The 20188-nt window shown below is 44.6% G+C and overlaps 1 protein-coding gene across 1 annotated transcript in view; it reads right to left on the bottom strand.

Annotated features, from left to right (window-relative positions):
• cntnap2a (contactin associated protein 2a) overlaps positions 1–20188 on the bottom strand; it is a 2812093-nt gene that overhangs the window by 225966 nt on the left and 2565939 nt on the right. Inside the window, exon 21 of the mRNA XM_072508818.1 lies at positions 3315–3408. Coding sequence (XP_072364919.1) covers positions 3315–3408 — 94 coding nt within the window. The remainder of the gene's footprint in view (positions 1–3314; positions 3409–20188) is intronic.

The following is a 20188-nucleotide window of genomic DNA, read 5'->3' as shown; positions in this document are numbered from 1 at the left end:
TCTGAAAAAATGCTTGAGAGTTTCTTGCCAGGTTTTCCCCCTCTGTCCTATAGCTGTTGACCTACGCTAGTTACAATTCAATACAGTAAGAAGTCTTACAACATCAGGTTAAAGTCCAACAGGTTTGTTTCAAATCACTAGCTTTCGGAGCTAGGATTCACCTGAGGAAGGAGCAGTGCTCTGAAAGCTAGTGATTTGAAACAAACCTGTTGGACTTTAACCTGGTGTTGTAAGACTTCTTACTGTGCTCACCCCAGTCCAATGCCGGCATCTCCACATCATGGCTACAATTCAATAGGCACTGATTTCAATATAGTACCTCACATAAGTGACCGTTCTGCATGTATCAGACCAGATGCTGAGTATGTGATGGCTATTTTGCCAATGCACGATCTTACTTTAATTTGATCACCCTTCATGGCTACTTCACAACTGAAGATATTGGACAGTAGTGATCAAGAGCAAAAATCTGTTTGATTATTTTCCCCTCTGTAGTCCAGGGGTCCTGTGGCCAACTGTAGTATCCCTACTTGGAATCAGTTAACTTGGCACTGACCAGAGGCTGAAAATGGGATTGTCACAATTTGTGTGGTTTAGTTTCATCTGAAGCAATGTTCAGGACAAGCTGCAAGCCATCTTTACAAGGCAAAGAGAATGATGTACCATGAATCCAGATACACATTTTAGAGATAAATCTATTCTGAAATGCCAATAATGCTTATTGTTGGCAGAGCCACCTGATCCTTTACCAATAGGCATTATTGGCTGCATTGATCAGCAGTCACAATGAATATAAATACCTCATTAATCAGCTTAGTCCATGTCGATGGTATGCTGCACATTTATTCCACATTGACAGGGACAGACCGGAGACCTGATTTCTATGATCCAGCACAAGCATTTATTATTCATATATACAGGTAATAATAAAATGCCCAACTGTTCTAATGCTGGGTTTGAAGAATACGAATCTCATCTGCACACTGAAGCTGCAGTTTCTATTCTGTCAGTGAGCACGTTTTTATAGCACCAGATTAATCTTCTGTGTCTCACAGCAAGGAAACATAAATCACTCATTAAGTTAAATATAAGTGAATGACAATGCTCTTCGAATATTTGGAGCTTGAAATCAGACCTGTATTTCGATCTCATCAATTCTGATTGTCCTTAAATGAGAACCAGATGGTTTGAAATATTGGTCTCTCTCTCAGCATTATTGGTACATTACCAGTTGCATATATTGCAGTTTCGACTTCAGCAAAAGTTAGTTATCATCCAGGGTTTGTCCCTCTCAAAAATACCACTATTATTTTAAGGTCATACATTCACTGTTAATGTCAAACCAACATTATAATTGCAGAAGTGATACTGACAATGATGACAGCACCAACCACCAAATGAGGTTGATTTCAACCCTGCCGTTAGAGCCTGCCTTTAAATGTACAACAGCAAGTTTAATTTATATCGTACCTTTAACTTATAAAAGGTTCCAAACTGATTCACAAGAGTGTAATTAGACAAAACAATGTCACCTAGAAAAATGCGGACACATTAGGACAGAAGAAAACAGCTCGCCAAAGAGGTAGGTTTTAAGCAGTACCTTAAAGGAGAAGACAGTCAGTGTCACTGGGCCCACATTTATTGCCCAGCCCTAATTGCCCTTGAGAAGGTGTTATTGAACCGCCTTCTTGAATTGCTGCATTCCCTTTGGTGCAGGTACACCCACAGTGCTGTTACGGAGGGACTTCTGGGATTTTGACCCAGTGAAGGATGGTGTGTGGCTTGGAGGGGAAAGTGAAGGTGGTGGTGCTCCCATGCATTTGCTCCTCTTGTTTTCTCGGTGGTGGAGGTTGCAGGTTTGGGAGGTTTTGTTAAAGGAGCCTTGGTGAGCTGCTACAGTGCATCTTGTAGATGAAACACACTGCTACAACTATGTGTCGGTGGTGGGTGAGGTCGAGATCCAGATTTAAGTATTTAAGTGAGCCATTAGGAATAGAATATATAAGCAAGTAAGTTATACTAAACACTTATAAAACCCTGGTCGGGCCTCAGCTGGAGTATCGTCCTCATTTCTAGGTACCACACTGTAAGAAGGTTGTGAGACCATGGAGAGGAAGCAGAAGAGATTTAATAGAATGGGATAAGAGAAATCAGTTTATGTGGAGAGGCGGCAGAAGCTGGATTTGCTCCTTAGAGCAGGGATGTTAAGCAGGAGATTTTAGAGAGATGTTCAAAAACATGAACTGTTTGATGGAGTAAATGATGGGAAGCTATTTCCCATGGCAGAAGATTCTGGAGCATAGAATTTGTTTTCTTATCCCTCCCAATAAATGTCCAGTGTTCAATGAAATCCTTGGTCTGGAGTTTGTGGTGTGAAATAACAGGGAAGCATTCCGTGTTCGCTGTCATTACTCCATTGAAACCAACAGGAACTTTGGCTGTCCACACATGTACAAAGTAACTTGGAGAACCAGAGGTTGCTGCCAGTGGTTCTCTGCTTCTTCAGAGGTTGTTGAGAAACACCACAGACTGTGATCAATGGCAAAACTTTGTACTAACAAATACTTTCATTCTTACACTGTTAGTCTCATTGTAAAATCCCTTAAAAAATTGCTGAATAAAGTGAAGCTGGGATTTTAACATGCTATTAAGTTCATAATTACTCCTAAATGGGTTGGTTTAGCACAGTGGGCTAAACAGCTGGCTTGTAATGCAGAACAATGCTAGCAGCGCGGGTTCAATTCCCGTACCGGCCTCCCCGAACAGACGCCGGAATATAGCGACTGGGGGCTTTTCACAGTAACTTCATTGAAGCCAACTTGTGACAATAAGCAATTATTATTATTATACTCCCACTCACCCTGAAAAGTTAATTTTTGTACTTGTGATATGGCAAATTTCTCCATTGTGATCAAACAAATGCATATATTCAAAATTATTTGTTTTCAGGTTTTCTTTATTTTCAGCTTCTATCTTAATGCTATCATATATTTACTTCATTATCTAGAGTTTTGCATTAAAAATGAAAGGATTCAAGGCTTTAAACATTTTAATTTTCTGTCTATGGGAATACTTCAATACGATTGTGCTTACCTTGTTAGCTGACATCACTGCCTCTGCATTCCAGGAGATCCCTTTGATTTGATGTCAGATTTAAATATGTTGGGAAAGGGAAAGTCCACAGTACAGAGATTGCTAGATCTTTGTGGGCTGTTTTTTGTGCGGTCAGTGGCTGTTGCTTTGTCAAATGATTGCAAAATTTTGGCTTTTTTTAAAAAAGAGGAGAAACATTTGGTCACATTGCTTGCACTTACCAACAACTCTCCCTAGGAACAGGGTCTTCAGAGAGTTAAACTTGATATCTGTGGTTGTTGGCATGCTGTAAGGTACTGCAGGATAATGATCCAGCTGAACAAAGAAATAAAATAAAATATTAAAATAACTTAGGTCATATTAAAATGATATTTAGGGGGGGAAAATGTGTTTGCTTGGCCCCGCTTCAAGTGGTGCAACACAGACTTGCGTTGATTCCTCAGGGTTAGCCAGCTACCTATATGGATTCCTCACTGGTAATATTGATGAAACATGTGCATGCCATGCAGGTAGTGGGGCGTGGTGCTGACTGACCCCAAGGAATTATCTGTGTGACAGTGCTGGAAGCAGCGCTGTACAAATGATTTTTTCCCCCCTTATATTTATTAAATTATTGACCCTTTTTCAGATCAGAAAAGCACATGTAAACAATACCATATATGATATTTGATTCATTTTTAAAATATGACAATCTGCTTTTTACCCAAATATTAAATGTTATGGCATTCCCCAGATAGTTTTCTTGAGATTTTATACTACAATTAGACAATGAAGACTCTATCATGTTCTAATGAATGATAAGCAGGACATTTTCAGTAAACATCATTCTACTGTTGCTTCACAGATCCAGGGTCCCAGGTTTGATACCCGGCTTGGGTCACTGTCTGTGTGGAGTCTGCACATTCTCCCTGTGTCTGCGTGGGTTTCCTCCGGTGCTCTGATTTCCTCCCACAAGTCCTGAAAGACGTGCTCTTAGGTAATTTGGACATTCTGAATTCTCCCTCTGTGTACCTGAACAGGCGCCGGAATGTGGTGACCAGGGGATTTCCACAGTAACTTCACTGCAGTGTTAATGTAAGCCTGCTTGTGACAATAAAGTTATTATTATTATAAAATTGGTAACGTGGTGAAATGCCTATATAGTATATACCCTATTCCTTACATAGGGTAAATAATTCCAGTTTAATTTTTTTGTGAATACATATATTACATGACTTCATTGAAATATAAGTTTAATTGATTACATCTTATTTAATATACCTTTACAACAGTGACTTCAAAATTATTTACTGGCTCTAAAACACCTAAAGGACACTATATAAATGCAAAACCTATTTTACATCCAATTATAGAACTATTCTTTCCAGGTGGCAAATGTGATTTGAATTAATAAAGCTTGGCAGCCAAACGAAAGAATACATAGCAATGGGAAACATATTTAAATGCTAGACTCATATAATATACAAATGATTGAACAAAAACTTTTGTTTATTCATTGAACCACATTTAAAGTGATTTACAATAGAACTCTTTGACTGACATAACCAAAAGTGATAATTAGCAGGACTTAAGTGTCAACTTGAGGTGTCATTTCTATTTGAAGTTGCACTCTTCAGAGAAACATTCGAGATACCATTTTGCATTGAAAGCACAAAGAAATTACAAACATTTTAGGATAATTGCACTATTCACAGCTGCAATGTTTTAATTTATGTGGCAGTTAGGATGTTTTTCTTGAGGACATTTTGCTCATAATCTCTTCAAGTCCCTAAGATTAATGGAAATGTCTTCTGTTTTTGAGTGTGTTTTGGGTGGCACAGTAGCACAGTGGTTAGCACTATTGCTTCACTGTGCCAGGGGCCCGGGTTCGATTCCCAGCTTGGGTCACTGTCTGTGCGGAGTCTGCATGTTCTCCCCGTGTCTGCGTGGGTTTCCTCTCACAAGTCCCAAAAAACTTACTGTTAGAACATAAGAACTAGGAGCAGGAGTAGGCCATCTGGCCCACCGAGCCTGCTCCGCCATTCAATGAGATCATGGCTGATCTTTTGTGGACTCAGCTCCACTTTCCGGCCCGAACACCATAACCCTTAATCCCTTTATTCTTCAAAAAACTATCTCTCTTTATCTTAAAAACATTTAATGAAGGAACCTCAACTGCTTCACTGGACAAAGAATACCATAGATTCACAACCCTTTGGGTGAAGAATTTCTTCCTAAACTCAGTCCTAAATCTACTTCCCCTTATTTTGAGGCTATGCCCCCTAGTTCTGCTTTCATCCGCCAATAGAAACAACCTGCCGGCATCTATCCTATCTATTCCCTTCATAATTTTATATGTTTCTATAAGATCCCCCCCACATCCTTCTAAATTCCAACGAGTACAGTCCCAGTCTACTCAACCTCTCCTCGTAATCCAACCCCTTCAGCTCTGGGATTAACCTAGTGAATCTCCTCTGCACACCCTCCAGCGCCAGTACGTCCTTTCTCAGTTAAAGAGACCAAAACAGAACACAATACTCCAGGTGTGGCCTCAGTAACACCTTATGCAATGCAGCATAACTTCCCTAGTCTTAAACTCCATCCCTCTAGCAATGAAGGACAAAACTCAATTTGCCTTCTTAATCACCTGTTGCACCTGTGTTATAACCTGCCTGCTTACCATTGGCTGGGACTAATGACAATCCCACAATCCTGTGGGAGTATGAGCTTCCCCAATGAGGGGGCCGAGAAACCATTAGTAAACTCCATGTATAAATAAAGCTGGCCAGTTTGGAACCAGCAGGAAGGAGTGTGCAGCAAGGGAAGTTGTTGCTGCTGTTTATATATATATATATATATCTGTTATTGTAAATAAATGTTATTACTTTGTATCCTTAAAACTCGTGCTGGATTCTTCGTGGCCCTCACAAAAACCTGTAAACCAACTTTTTGTGACTCATGCATTAGCACACCCATGTCTCTCTGCACAGCAGCATGTTTTAATATTTTATCATTTAAATAATAATCTCTTTTGCTGTTATTCCTACCAAAATGGATAACCTCACATTTGTCAACATTGTATTCCATCTGCCAGACCCTAGCCCATTCACTTAACCTATCCAATTTCCTCTGCAGACTTCCAGTATCCTCTGCACTTTTTGCTTTACCACTCATCTTAGTGTCGTCTGCAAACCTGGACACATTGCACTTGGTCCCCAACTCCAAATCATCTATGTAAATTGTGAACAATTGTGGGCCCAACATTGATCCCTGAGGGACACCACTAGCTACTGATTGCCAACCAGAGAAACACCCATTAATCCCCACTCTTTGCTTTCTATTAATTAACCAATCCTCTATCCATGCTACTACTTTACCCTTAACACCATGCATCTTTATCTTATGCAGCAACCTTTTGTGTGGCACCTTGTCAAACGCTTTCTGAAAATCCAGATATACCACATCCATTGGCTCCCCATTATCTAATGTCCTCAAATTTTCCACTAAATTAGTTAGGCACAATCTACCCTTTATGAACCCATGCTGCGTCTGCCCAATGGGACAATTTCCATCCAGATGCGTCATTATTTCTTCCTTGATGATAGATTCCAGCATCTTCCCTCCTACCGAAGTTAAGCTAACTGGCTTATAAATACCCACTTTCTGCCTACCTCCTTTTTTTCTTTTAAATATTTCTTTATTCTCCTCCTTTTTCGCATTTTCTCCCAAATTTACACCCACCAACAGTAAACAATAATCAGTAATAAACAATAATCAGTAACAAATATGTCAATCCCCATATCAATAACAACGATCCCATCCTCCCACCAAACCCAAAACATTCGTCCACATGTTCACATAAACAACTGACAAAAAGGAATCAGGAATCACCCATGGCCACCATCAACAAACACCGCCCCCCTCCCCCCAACCCTCCCACCCACACCCACCAACTAATGTTCGATGTTATCCAGTTCTCAAAACTGCATAATGAATAATGCCCATGAATTGTAGAACCCCTCCATCCTTCCCCTCAGTTCAAACTTAACCTTCTCAAGAGTCAAGAATTCCAACAGATCCCCCCCGCCACGCCAGGGCACAGGGTGGAGAGGCTGCCCTCCAACCCATCAGGATTCTCCTTCGGGCGATCAATGAGGCGAAGGCTACAACATCTGCCTCCGCACCCGTTTCCAACTCTGGCTGGTCCGACACCCTGAATATGGGGCGCAATTCTTCCATCGGGAGACTAAGTCCCGATGCCGGAGTGAAAACCGGAGTGTTTCGCTCCGGGGTCGGAGGTCGCTCCCAGCCCCCTATTCTCCCGTCTCCGGGGGGCTAGGAGCGGCGCCGCATCATTTACGCGCCGGGCCTTGGCGCCGCGTAAAAGCGACGCCGCGTAAATGATGCGGCCAGCGGCACGTAAATGACGTCACCTGCGCATGCGCGGTTGCCATCCTCCCTGCGGCCACCCCGCAAGAAGATGCCGGATGGATCTTGCGGGGCGGCTGAGGAAAGGAGGTCCTCCGTCAGAGAGGCCGGCCCACCGATCGGTGGGCACCGATCGCAGGCTAGACCCCTTTTGAGGCCCACCCCGATGCAGGAACCCCCCTCCCACCCTGACAGCACCCCCACCCCCAGCGTTCCCACGCTGTTCCAGCCGGCAGCGACCAGGTGTGGACAGCGCCAGCGGGAACCTGTCATGTTGGGCAGGCCACTCGGCCCATCCGGGCTGGAGAATCTCCGCTTACCCGTAACAAATGGCGAGCGGCGATTCTCCCAGCGGCCAGCCGTGATTCTCGGCGAGCGGGTTTAGGGGGGGGGGTGGGAGAATCGCATGCGGGTGCCGGGGCGGCGTGGCGGGACTCGCGCGGCGCTCCGGCGATTCTCCCCCCCCCCCCTCCCCGGCGTGTGGGGAATTCCGCCCATGGCCTCCCGGAGGCCCGGGACCAGTTTCACGTGCACCACTTTAGAAATTACCCTAAAAATCTCCTTCCAGTAATCCTCTAGCTTTGGACAGGACCAAAACATATGAACGTGATTAGCGCCCCCCCCCCCCCCCCCCCCCCCCCCAAACATTCACACACATCTTCTCCTTAAAAGAATCGGCTCATCCTCGCCCTCGTGAGGTGTGCTCTGTATACCACCTCCAGCTGTATCTGCCCCAACCTTGCGCACGAGATGGAGGCATTCACTCTCCGGAGCACCTCACACCAGAACCCCTCCTCCATAACCTATGCTCTCAGTGCTATCGCCAACAGCTCTATAGCCAGGGCAAACGGCAATGGGGAGAGTGGACACCCTTGCCTCGTTCCCCGATGTAGTCTAAAATATCCTGAACTGACCCGGTTTGACCCGTGGTGTCACGCTTGCTAATATCCAATCCGCCGGGACCACCCAGAGTCTAGCGAGGTTTGGCAAATTATCACTGGTGCATTTGCAATTTCCCTAGCCATGTCTTTTAGCACTCTGGGATGCATTCCATAAGGGCCAGGAGACTTGTCCACCTTTAGCCCCATTAGCTTGCCGATCACTACCTCCTTAGTGATAACAATCATCTCAAGGTCCTCACCTGTCATAGCTTCATTTCCATCAGTCACTGGCATGTTATTTGTGTCTTCCACTGTGAAGACTGACCCAATAAACCTGTTCAGTTCCTCAGCCATTTCCTCATCTCCCATTTTTAAATCTCCCTTCTCATCTTCTAAAGGACCAATATTTACCTTAGGTGAATTGAACATTCTGAATTCTCCCTCAGTGTACCTAAACAGGCGCTGGAGTGTGGTGACTGGAGTATTTCCACAGTAACTTCATTCCAGTGTTAATGTAAGCCTATTTGTGACAATAAAAATTATTGTTATTATGAAGTGAGAGATGGAGGATGGGTAAAGGGGGTGGATGGCTAGATTTCTTGGCTCTTTGGAATATGTTGTGAGTTGCATTCAGGGAGCAAGTGGCATTGTGGTAATGTCATGGGGAGGCATGGCAGCGCAGTGGTTAGCACTGTTGCTTCACAGCGCCAGAGTCCCAGGTTCGATTCCCGCTTGGCTCACTGTCAGTGCACGTTCTTCCCATGTCTGCGTGGGTTTCCTCCGGGTGCTCAGGTTTCCTCCCACAGTCTAAAGATATGCAGGTTAGGTGGATTGGCCATGCTAAATTGCACTTAGTATCCCAAACAGGTTAATGGGGTTACCGGGTTATAGGGATAGGGTGGAGGTGTGGGCTTAGATGGGATGTCCTCTCCAAGGGCCAGTGCAGAGTCAATGGGCCGAATGGCCTCCTTCTGCACTGTAAATTCTATGAAATCTATGATTAGTAATCCAGTTGTTCATGCTCTGGGGACAAGTGTTCAGATCCCATCATGATAGCTGGTGCAGTGCGAATTCAATTACATAGATTACATAGAACATACAGTGCAGAAGGAGGCCATTCGGCCCATCGAGTCTGCACCGACCCACATTAATCCCTCACTTCCACCTTATCCCCGCAACCCAATAACCCCTCCCAACCCTTATGGACACTACGGGTAATTTAGCATGGCCAATCCACCTAACCTGCACGTCTTTGGACTGTGGGAGGAAACCGGAGCACCCGGAGGAAACCCACGCGGACACGGGGAGAACGTGCAAACTCCGCACAGACAGTGACCCAGCGGGGAATCGAACCTGGGACCCTGGCGCTGTGAAGCCACAGTGCTAATCACTTGTGCTACCGTGCTGCCCTTTTAATTAATAAATTCACTTAATTAATAAAAATCTGGAATTGAAAACTAGAATTATCATCTATTGTTGATCTGGTTCACTAATGCTCTTTAGGGAAGGAAATCCGCCTTCCTTACCTGGTCCGGCCTATTTGCGACTCTAGACCGACAGCAATGTGCTTGACTCTTAACTTCCCTCTGAAATGGCCTAACAAGCCACTTAGTTCAAGGGCAATTAAAGATATGCAAAAATGCTGGCCTTGTCAGTGGCACCCACATCCCTGAGTCATGTATATGATGGTCAAATGGAAGTACCTATTATTCTACCTCAAAAGTGATCAAAGTTTCTACCACAATAATATCCTTGAGTAAAATCACCTGCTGGTTAATGCTGACTTATTGTAGGCTTATCCCATATTGGCTGAGACTCACTGCATTGAAAGCTGGAATTCTATGCTCCTCACTGGATTGGGCTGGCAAGCGTGAGGCAAGGGGGTAAAATAAGGTTGGCTGGTGGGAGTGCCACGCCTGACACCTTCCCATGTCTGCTGCTATTTCATCAGTGGCAGGGTAGGTGGTGGGCTTCCTGCCCACCCTTAGGCCAATTGAGGTCCTTAGGAAACTAATTAATGGCCATTAAAGGGCTTTGCCTGCCATCGAGGTGGGCCCACCTTACCATGAGGCAAGCCTGCAAGGATGTATGCTTGGGAGAGGTGGGTCCCTCCTGATTGGATACCCTGTGGCTCACTGATGGTCCGACTCCTCCCCTAGCGGCAAAGACTGTCCCCAATGGACTTCTGGTGGCGGCCATGGTATGAGAGGTTGCACATTTGGTAGCTCCTGCTCGAGGCGGTGTTTTTGGACCTTTTCCCGGTAAATGGGTTGAGATTTGGGAGAAAGAAAGTGCAGGAGTGTTACTAGGAGAGAGTGACCCATCGGTGAATGGAGTTGAGGACCAGAAGCGGTCGTAAGAGAGTGGAACAGATAACAAAGGCTGGTGTGGTGCCTGCGACACAGGTGGAGATGGCGGAGGGTCAGGGATTGGCCCTGCCGGCTCAATTGTCAACGGAGCAGCTGGTGGACTTCCTGAATAGGAACGAAAGGAGAACCTGGTCAGGGCTTTTAACGAGGCAAGGGAGCTGGGAGTACACCCCCCCCCGATGCTGTCGCAGGCTTCGATCTCCCTCGTTTGGAAGCGGGAAAAAGGTCCAGAACAATGTGAGTCATACAGACCGATTTCCCTGCTAAATGTAGATGCCAAACTATTGGCCAAGATCCTGGCCTTGAGAATAGATGATTGTGTGCCCGGGGTGATAGGGGAGGACCAGACGGGGTTTATAAAGGGGAGGCATCAGGCGACTAACATCAGGAGGTTACTTAAGGTAATTATGATGCCCCCGGAGGGACGAGAGGTAGAGGTAGTGCCGCTATGGATGCAGAGAAGGCCTTCGATCAGGTGGAGTGGGACTATCTGTGGGAGGTCCAGGGGTGATTTGGGTTTGGGCAGGGGTTTGTGGACTGGATCCAGTTGTTATACCAGGCACCGATGGCGAGTGTGTGGACAAACCGGGTCAGTTCAGGATACTTTAGACTACATCGGGGAACGAAGCAAGGGTGTCCACTCTCCCCATTGCTGTTTGCCCTGGCCATAGAGCTGTTGGCGATAGCACTGAGAGTGTCAAGGGGGGGGGGGGCATGGAACATACAGTCTCGCTATGCACCTCACTGGCAGGGTCGACGAATCCCGGATGAATTGGGTGAGCGTATATTTAAATGAGCCTCTGATTCATTTTTTTGGGATTTTTTATAAATTTAGAGTACCCAATTCATTTTTCCCCATTAAGGGGCAATTTAGCGTGGCCAATCCACCTTTTGCACATCTTTTGGTTGTGGGGCCGAAACCCACGCAAACATGGGGAGAATGTGCAAACTCCATACGGAGAGTGACCCAGAGCCAGGATCGAACCTGGGACCTCGGTGCTGTGAGGCAGCAGTGCTAACCACTGCGCCACCATGCTGCCCTGCCTATGATTCTTTTTACTAGCCCAGCAAGAGCGAGAGCCAGATCGCGACACGCCGTGAGATTCTACTGAATCTCGCAAAACGTTTCGAGCATTGTGAATTCTTGATGAAAGCCTCTCGTGAGATTCAACGTCCTCATCCTGACATCAAGTCGGCACAATGAGGACACTGAATTGCGCCATATAAGTGCTATAGTAACAGAATATGGGATGATCTAATGGCCACGCTGCGCCCGAAAAGCAGCTCACCACGGAGCAGCTTGGCTGATAAAAGCCGGGAGACCCCGCTTCTGGGATCCCCGCTAAAGCCCCTTATTTTACGTGAGTGGCGTTGTATTGCTGCAAGTGCTGGGAAACAAGCGGCTAAATGTGCTCGCTATGGAACTTAGTTCCCTTTTAGCTGAATCATGCCCAATATTTTTGATATGGTTTCTTGTTGTTTACAAACTTAGTAGGCACTTAAAGGGTTACAATATTTTTCCTTGGGTTTTTGGGTCTAGTTTTCATGATAGTGAGTTTGAAATCAGTGTTGACTTAGATTGTTGGAGATTCAATGATTTTCCAATTATTTTAAAATTATTCCTCTTGCTATTGGATAGATCCTGAGAACAGTACATAGGTACATGGGAGACAGGAGTTGAAGTGGCATGAAGAATGAGGAGTGGAAGGGGGGGGGGGGGCGTCATAGAGATGGTTTGGACGTCATGGGAGTGAGTGATGGAGTGAGAGGTAAGGGGCAAGGTTTCGGGGGCCTTTAAATAATGTTGGGAGCTGGCTGCTGTATTAGAGAACCAAGGCAACCTTCTAACTGGCTTGCCTCTGCACCCAAACTCCTCACACATTCCACTGCGGCTCACAAAATGCACTGAGAACCAGTTGAAAATCCCTTGAAAAATCACATATGTTAGGTGTGCATTTTGCGAGCTATGGTAGTGCACAGGGTGGGACAGTTCCTGGGTCCAGATGAAAATTCAAGCGACTAGTTGTGAATCTCCAGAATGTGCAGGTTGACTTATGCTGTTCTACTAATCACAAAAACTCTACCCCATCCTTAGCTTTCCCATTATTTTTGAGAACCTGCCAGATTTGCACATTAATTACTCATTCAACTCACGTAAATAAATTATGTCTGGCATTGATGAGTGTAAATATCCAATTAACAATACGATAGATATTAATGCAATGCCAATCAACCTCCCTGGTCCAGAAAGTGAACAATTTCAATGGTTCAGTTGTGATACTGCGTGCAGTCAATTGTTGTCAGAGATTATACATTTTTTAACTTGGTCCTACCATTCACTGAGGTTCCAGATCCCCCATTGACCCAGCCATGTCATAGCTGGCTCACAGATAACAAAAGCAGAATAAAATCAGTTAACAATGGTGCGGCACTGGAAGGAGCGACCTCACTGACCGAGAAGCAAGAGCTGGAGTAAGAGAGGAGGAGGAATTGGAGACACTGGGAGTTGATGCTGAACAGAGATGTGTCCCTGCTGCACAATGTCCCTGCTGCACAATTCATTTTATGCTTGCATAGATGCATAATAACCCAGAAGGAAAATACAGTAAAATGGGAAAATAGGAATACTAGCCTGAACTGGTCCTGTATATTTTAAAACGGAACATTAGTGAAATGAGGAATAAGAATACTAGTCCAAACAGGTTTTTTCCTTCTGGAAAGGCTATAAATAGCCATTTCTAAATGTCCAAACAACGAAAATCAAACCACAAATTGTAAATCATAAATTTAAATAAGACTGAGTTGCTTTCAGTATGAGGGCCAAAAAGATTGGTTCAGGAGCTACAGTTGACTGCTCTTGTGTTATATTGTGGAATATCTTTACTGTGGCTGAAAGAAAATGTAGTTATATTTTCTCAAGTTACAATTCGTCACTGCATTGCTGAATAAACACTGGATTCAATCCTCCACTGCTCGGCTAGTAAAACTGCTTGTATTATACAACTGTCAGACCTAAAGAGTGCTAAAGATGGCATAAAAATACAACTATGTATTGCAAATTGCTAAGGCGGGATTACGGCCCCCCAACTGTGTGTTTCACAGCAGCCCGCATTTGTTGGCGACAGGATTCTCTCTTCCGGCCGTTTGTCAATGGGATTTCCATTGAAACCAACCCACGCCATCGGGAAACCCGTGGGCGGGGTCGCGTTGCCAGCAGGAAAAGAGAATCCCAAGGCTAGAGAGTTCCGGTTTGGTTACTTGCTAAACTTAAAAGATATAACATGCACATTTACTGCCTATTAAAATTAGCACAGCATTGTTTGTCTAGCAGTTAGAAGATGGGCCTGGAATTTGTGATTGTAATGACTGTACAACAGTCAGCATGCTGCTTTATTGTTATGAGGGACTGATCCCATCTTCTGACATCTGCACATGCGCAATTACAAATGGATATTTGCATTTACTGTCATTCCTCAACAGGGTATGCCTTCACACTCTTCTCGAATACAATCAGCACAGAATCAATAAATTGAACTTCAAACTTTTTATGCATTCTGATTGCAAAAATTTGTTTCCAAGTATAATATGTAAGGATCCTTCTGGTTTGATTGGTGCGGCCAGTTTCCAATGAATTGGACCAAAAGGCTGTGCTCTGCCCAGTAAAATGTGGTGATTGGATCTGCTCCTCCTGGAATGTTTTCAGAGTCATGAGGGTTCCAGTTTGGTTTCAGGAAACCTGATAGAAGGATCTAACTAACTCACCCCAAAAATATCCAACTAATTCTCTTCAGAAGGCCACTGTCAGGGCTGATTCTACCTCCAGAAAATCTGGGTGCTATGCCCTTGAGACTGTAGAGACCTGGGCCGGGATTCTCCGACCCCCCGCCGGGTCGGTGAATCCCCGGGGGGGAGGCGCGAATCCCGCCCCGCCACCGGCTGCACTATTCTCCGCTGCCATTTTTTGGGTGGTGGCGGGTTTCCCGCCACGCTGTCAGGGGCCATTGACAGTGGCCCCCCAGAGACTCTCCGGGCCCCGATGGCCCAAGCTGCCATCCAGTTTTGGCCAGTACCCCCGGCGTGAATTACTCACTCACGCAGGGACCTGGCAGATGAGTGTGCGGGGGCAATCCTGGGAGGGGGGTGGGGGCGGGGGGATCCGAATCCGGGCGGGACCCCACGGTGGCCTGGTCTGCGATCGGGGCCTACCGATCTGTGGACGGACTTGTTCCGTGGGGGGACTTCTTTCCTCCGCGCCGGGCCCCTGTAGGGCTCTGCCATATTGCCCGGGAGCCGGCAAGGAGAAGAGAATCCCCGTGCATGTGCGGAAATCTGCTGGTCGGTCTGCGCATGCACGGAAATACACCGGCCGTTCCGCGCATTCACGAACTCGCGCCGGCCCTCCGCCGCCGACTGGAGTGGCGCTAACCCCTCTGGCATCCACCTCGCCCCTGAAAGTGTGGAGAATTCCTCACTTTCGGGGGCTGTTGACGCCGGAGTGGATGGCGCCGGTTTTCCCGCCGGCGTGGGGACTTAGTCCCTAGAAAGGAGAATCCCGCTGCTGGAGACAAACCATGAAATGAAAGCAAGGTTTGATGTGAAATAGAGTGTCTCTATAAAAAGGCCTCGGCCTGAATGTGAACCTGGAGTTGAAGGCCCAGTTTGATGAGAACTAAAGTGCCCCTCCAGAAAGCCTGCTGCCAGTGAGTACTGCATTGACTAACCTGCAGGGACCCTGAATGAATGATTCTGCAAAGAAGACCATTACCAGCTGTAAAACAAAGACTTTAATAAGCAAGTGTACTGTGAGGAACGGTACTAAAGAACCACCATTGTAGCAAAGACTCTTATCTTTTGACCTTCTTCTTTGTTATTTTTACCTCATTCCACCCCTCTGTGTTTGTCTGCCTTGTGTGTGAGTGAGTAGAGGGTGGGACAGTTAAAAGGGGTAGTAGGTATTAGCTTGTTGTTATCCAGTTGTATTTGCTGCACATTTCATGATAGTTCTTGATATAAATAAACAATAATTGTGTTTACAAACCTGGTGACTGTAATTTTTGGGCAGCCAAGGGCTAAAGACTTTCGGTATTTTTGTAAGAATTCATAGAATCCCTACAATGCAGATGGAGGCCATTCGGTCCATCAAGTCTGCATCGGTTCATTCTCCGATAGAGCACACTACCTTGGTCCAATCCCCGCCATATCCCTGTAACCCTACCTAACCTTTGGCCAATTTAGCATGGACAAATCGCCTAACCTGCACATCTTTGGACAAATCGCCTAACCTGCTCACCTTTGGAAACCCACACAGACTTGGGGAGAATGTGCAAACTCTACACAGACAATCACCCAAGGTCAGAATTGAACCCGTGTCCCTGGAGCTGTAAGGCAGCAGTGCTAACCACTGTGCCACCGTGCCACCTGTTAATTCACCTGTGTTGTGACTCTGGGACAAGCAGGGCTGGAATTGACGGGGCGCTTGCCCAGGGCTTCGTAACAAATGGAATGCTTTTTGTCAAGTTCTTTCTATGGAACATTGGTCAAACATCTTGAGAGGTGACACATGTCTGCCATATATGTCGCTGGCATCCTATAGGTGTATTTATTTCTATCCATCTCTCTGGTCTTTATTTTTCCCCCTCTTTTCTTTCAACTTCACATCCCATTGCCAATCAGTAGAATTCTGTTTGTGTTAGAACAGTCTCAGGTCTGGTAATGAATTGAAGGCGAAAACCCAAAGCTAACTGAGACTTACCAAAAACTATTAACATTTGCACAGTGCAAAGCCATTTCCTAGTTTGCAAAACGTATTATTCAACTACATACATAGTACTGCACAATGAAACATAACGGGTTGCATGCTGTAACAGTTTTTGTGATAAGTATCAGTGAATATTAAAGCACAGATTATGTTTAATGCTTTCTTTGTTGAAGCAAATAAAAATCATTTTTGACTATTTCTCAGGGTTACCATTTGATGCAACAAACTTTCTAAGTTGCCCGTGTATATTTTCCTTCTATGATTTGCCATTGCTATCTATTTATGGTCTGGACTGCAGGCATTTTCATAGAAGGTGTAAAAATAGTTGGGGATGGACACCCAGCTTTTGTATCCTGACTCAATTCTGAGTAATTGGGTTACTCACTGAGTAAGACAACATGAATAAAACAAAGAATCCTTGTTGCTAAGTGTGCATGTGTAGAGACCAGATGAGGAGAAGATCAGGATTGGCTGCTCTCCACAGCTAAACAGTCAGACACATAAAATTACGCATTTACAAATTCTGGAATATCAGTGGTGTAACGGCATCCAGTCAGTAGAAAAATGAGCAGAGCAGCAACTATTTGTTATTCAAATATGGAGGCAGATGGTAGAAAATAGATTGGACCACATCTGCCATCATTAAGTGAGGGTGATGATGTAAACCAGGTTAATATAGCATAGCAACACTGAAAATTGTTTCATTGTGCAATATGTCAGATATGTTGAGAAGTTTAAAAGAAAGCAATTGTTAGCACAATAATGATATGGTTTAATTTAGGTGCTTTAGTGTGGTTGTGACCTAGAGGTCTTTTAATTCAATTGAACAGTCAAGGAAGATGGATTGCTTTGTGATTTCCAAAATGTGCAAATTAAATTCTGCCATTAGTATTGCAATCAGAAGTAAATACCAGCAACATTTTATGTATCAATTTTTCACAGCTCAGAGGCATATCTTGTTTCAAGATCCTGAGTATTCTGCAATCATGATAGGAGACATTATAAGAGTCAACATTTGAATCAAAGAGAGTCATTTGTAGTGGCCATGAGGTATCTTTACATGGTACAGTCTGTTCCTGAGTCAGAACAAAGCTCAAAGAAACCATGTCAGTTTTCAGCTGTATCTGCAATTAAGTAAGTGACATTGTTTTAGTCATAACATTATTTCACATCCTCAGGACATCACAATACTGCACAGCTAATAAATTACTTTTGAAATGTTGCCACTTATTATTGAAGGCCTTCTCAACCTTACCCCTAACCTGAGGTGTGCTGATCCTCAGGTTAAATCACCACCAGTCAGCTCTCCCCCTCAAAGGGGAAAGCAGCCCATGGTCATCTGGGGCTTATTATGTAGACAAACTTGATGGCTAATTTGTACATGGTAAGGTGCCACATACAGCAATAGATAAATGTCCAGCTCTTCTGTGTTTGGTGGTGGTGGTGCAAAGCAATAATAATGCGTTATTTGATATGAATTGGAGATTGAAAAATTAAAAGCAGGGTTCATCAGCCTGACAAGGCTGGAAAAAGTTCATAAACATGGCTGGGCAAACTCGGGTGCTCAAGGATATCAACATCTTACAGCATATTATTCTCATCCTGAAGGAGGCGGGGATTCGCATTGTGCGGGGGAGGGGACCCCATGCATAAATTAGCATGGTAAGGTGGGGAGAGGCTCGCATATCGGGCCCCGCTCCTCCTGCTAGCAGAGACCAGTAATGATCCTCTGCTGGCGGGGACACTTAGACACCAGAATGGAGAATCCAGGCTATTGGCTCATATAGATTTCTGTGTCCAAACATGAGAACCCATTACTGTACACTCTTCAGTAGAGAGGAACATAATGGAAAAGAGATGCCCAGACCCTCATACTTTCTAGATTGTTATAAAAAGGCTGTCTGGAGAGTGGTAATATTCTCTGGCGGTTCCTTTCCTTTGGGTATCGTTAGATCAATTCTTCAGTCCCATTTACGTTTCTGTGGGATCTGTCTTTCTCAATCATAAGTGAGAGTGATCATCTGAGGAAAATGCCTGATCCAGGATAGTCCCAAAAGGGGGCTAAGATTATAATTCAATTAATTGGTTGAGGAATAAGTACTCATCAGATGAATTTTCAGGCCCTTCTACGTCTTATCTAAAAGTGATTCCTCTGTCAGTCTGTCTGCAAGGACCTACAATGCAGCTTAAATCACAACATCTAGTCCAGAGGTGAGAGTGAGCGAAACCAACATCTAAAGGAATTCCTATCTGTTGTCCCAACTTGTAAATGACAAACAAAAATTGAGGAAAAGAAAGAATAAGGCACAAGCACCATTTTCTGCTATCGAATTGACCAAAAGCAGATGAAAAATAATCTGAAAAAAGCAATGAAAAATAATTCAAAAGTTCCTTCAAACTTCATTCCTGTCAGATTTGAAGTCTGAAGTGTACAGCCAAACATGTCAAAGAATGTACTTTTAGTGTTCGCAACAGGGAATCAAATAGATGGTAAAAAAATTCTTATTGGGCCCATTATTATATTGAAATGAAGCTTTCATCTCTTTGTTGTGAATGTTTCCCATGTCCAAACACCTGGTGGCAGTGCCTGATTTGGTGTAACTTATTTCTGCCATTATTGCAATTATACCCGAGTACTGCATTTTTATGAGCCAAACCAAGTTGTATCATAGAATTTACAGTGCAGAAGGAGGCCATTCGGCCCATCGACTCTGCACCAGCTCTTGGAAAGAGCACCCTACCCAGTGTCATCACCTCCACCCTATCCCCATAACCCAGTAACCCCACACAACACTAAGGGCAATTTTGGACACTAAGGGCAATTTATCATGACCAATCCACCTAACATGCACATCTTTGGACTGTGGGAGGAAACCGGAGCACCCGGAGGAAACCCACGCACACACGGGGAGGATGTGCAGACTCCGCACAGACAGTGACCCAAGCCGGAATCGAACCTGGGGCCCTGGAGCTGTGAAGCAATTGTGCTATCCACAATGCTACCGTGCTGCCGTGCTGTAAATTAACTGTTGCATCACACAAAAAGACACTTAAAGTCAGTCCTAAATATATTCTTTAGGAACAGGGAGCATCATATTGAATCAGCAAATATGGACTGGTATTTTAATTGTCACAATCCAATTTATTTTCTTAACCAACAAGTAATATTTATCTTAGAAACCTGAATACACGTAATTAATAGATTCCAAAGCCAAGTTACAAGTATTTTGATAAAGTAAGCATTTTAGGTCTCAGGATGGCTTGCATCAAAATACAGCAAGGCTATTCAGAGGAATTTTAGCCAACACCCGGGAGTTAAAATTTGTCAAGTGACGTAACCTTTCCAATCCTACTGCATTCCCGGGAGTTCAACTATTAGCCAGCTCTATTCAGCAGAAGACAGCGGGGCCCTGTTTTAAATAGGCAAATGTTAGTGATTACCTGAGCTATGTTTTTAGTGCCCATTCATGTGCATGTATCCTGCAATTAATCCTTAATTTAGAACCCACACATTTTTAAACTACAGGAGACCAGAAAGTGGCTTTTACCAACTCCACAGTAGCATACATGTTTAATTTGTTCTGCAAAAAGATACATAGCATTATTTTCAAAATGAACACCAGACTACACACTCATTATTCCATGACATGGCATGCATTCCTTCTGATATCATGGGCGAA

Source organism: Scyliorhinus torazame, chromosome 6, assembly GCF_047496885.1.
Source record: "Scyliorhinus torazame isolate Kashiwa2021f chromosome 6, sScyTor2.1, whole genome shotgun sequence".
Classification (NCBI taxonomy): Eukaryota; Metazoa; Chordata; class Chondrichthyes; order Carcharhiniformes; family Scyliorhinidae; genus Scyliorhinus; species Scyliorhinus torazame.
Note: the sequence above shows the minus strand (reverse complement) of the source record. Positions and strands in the feature narration are given on the sequence as shown.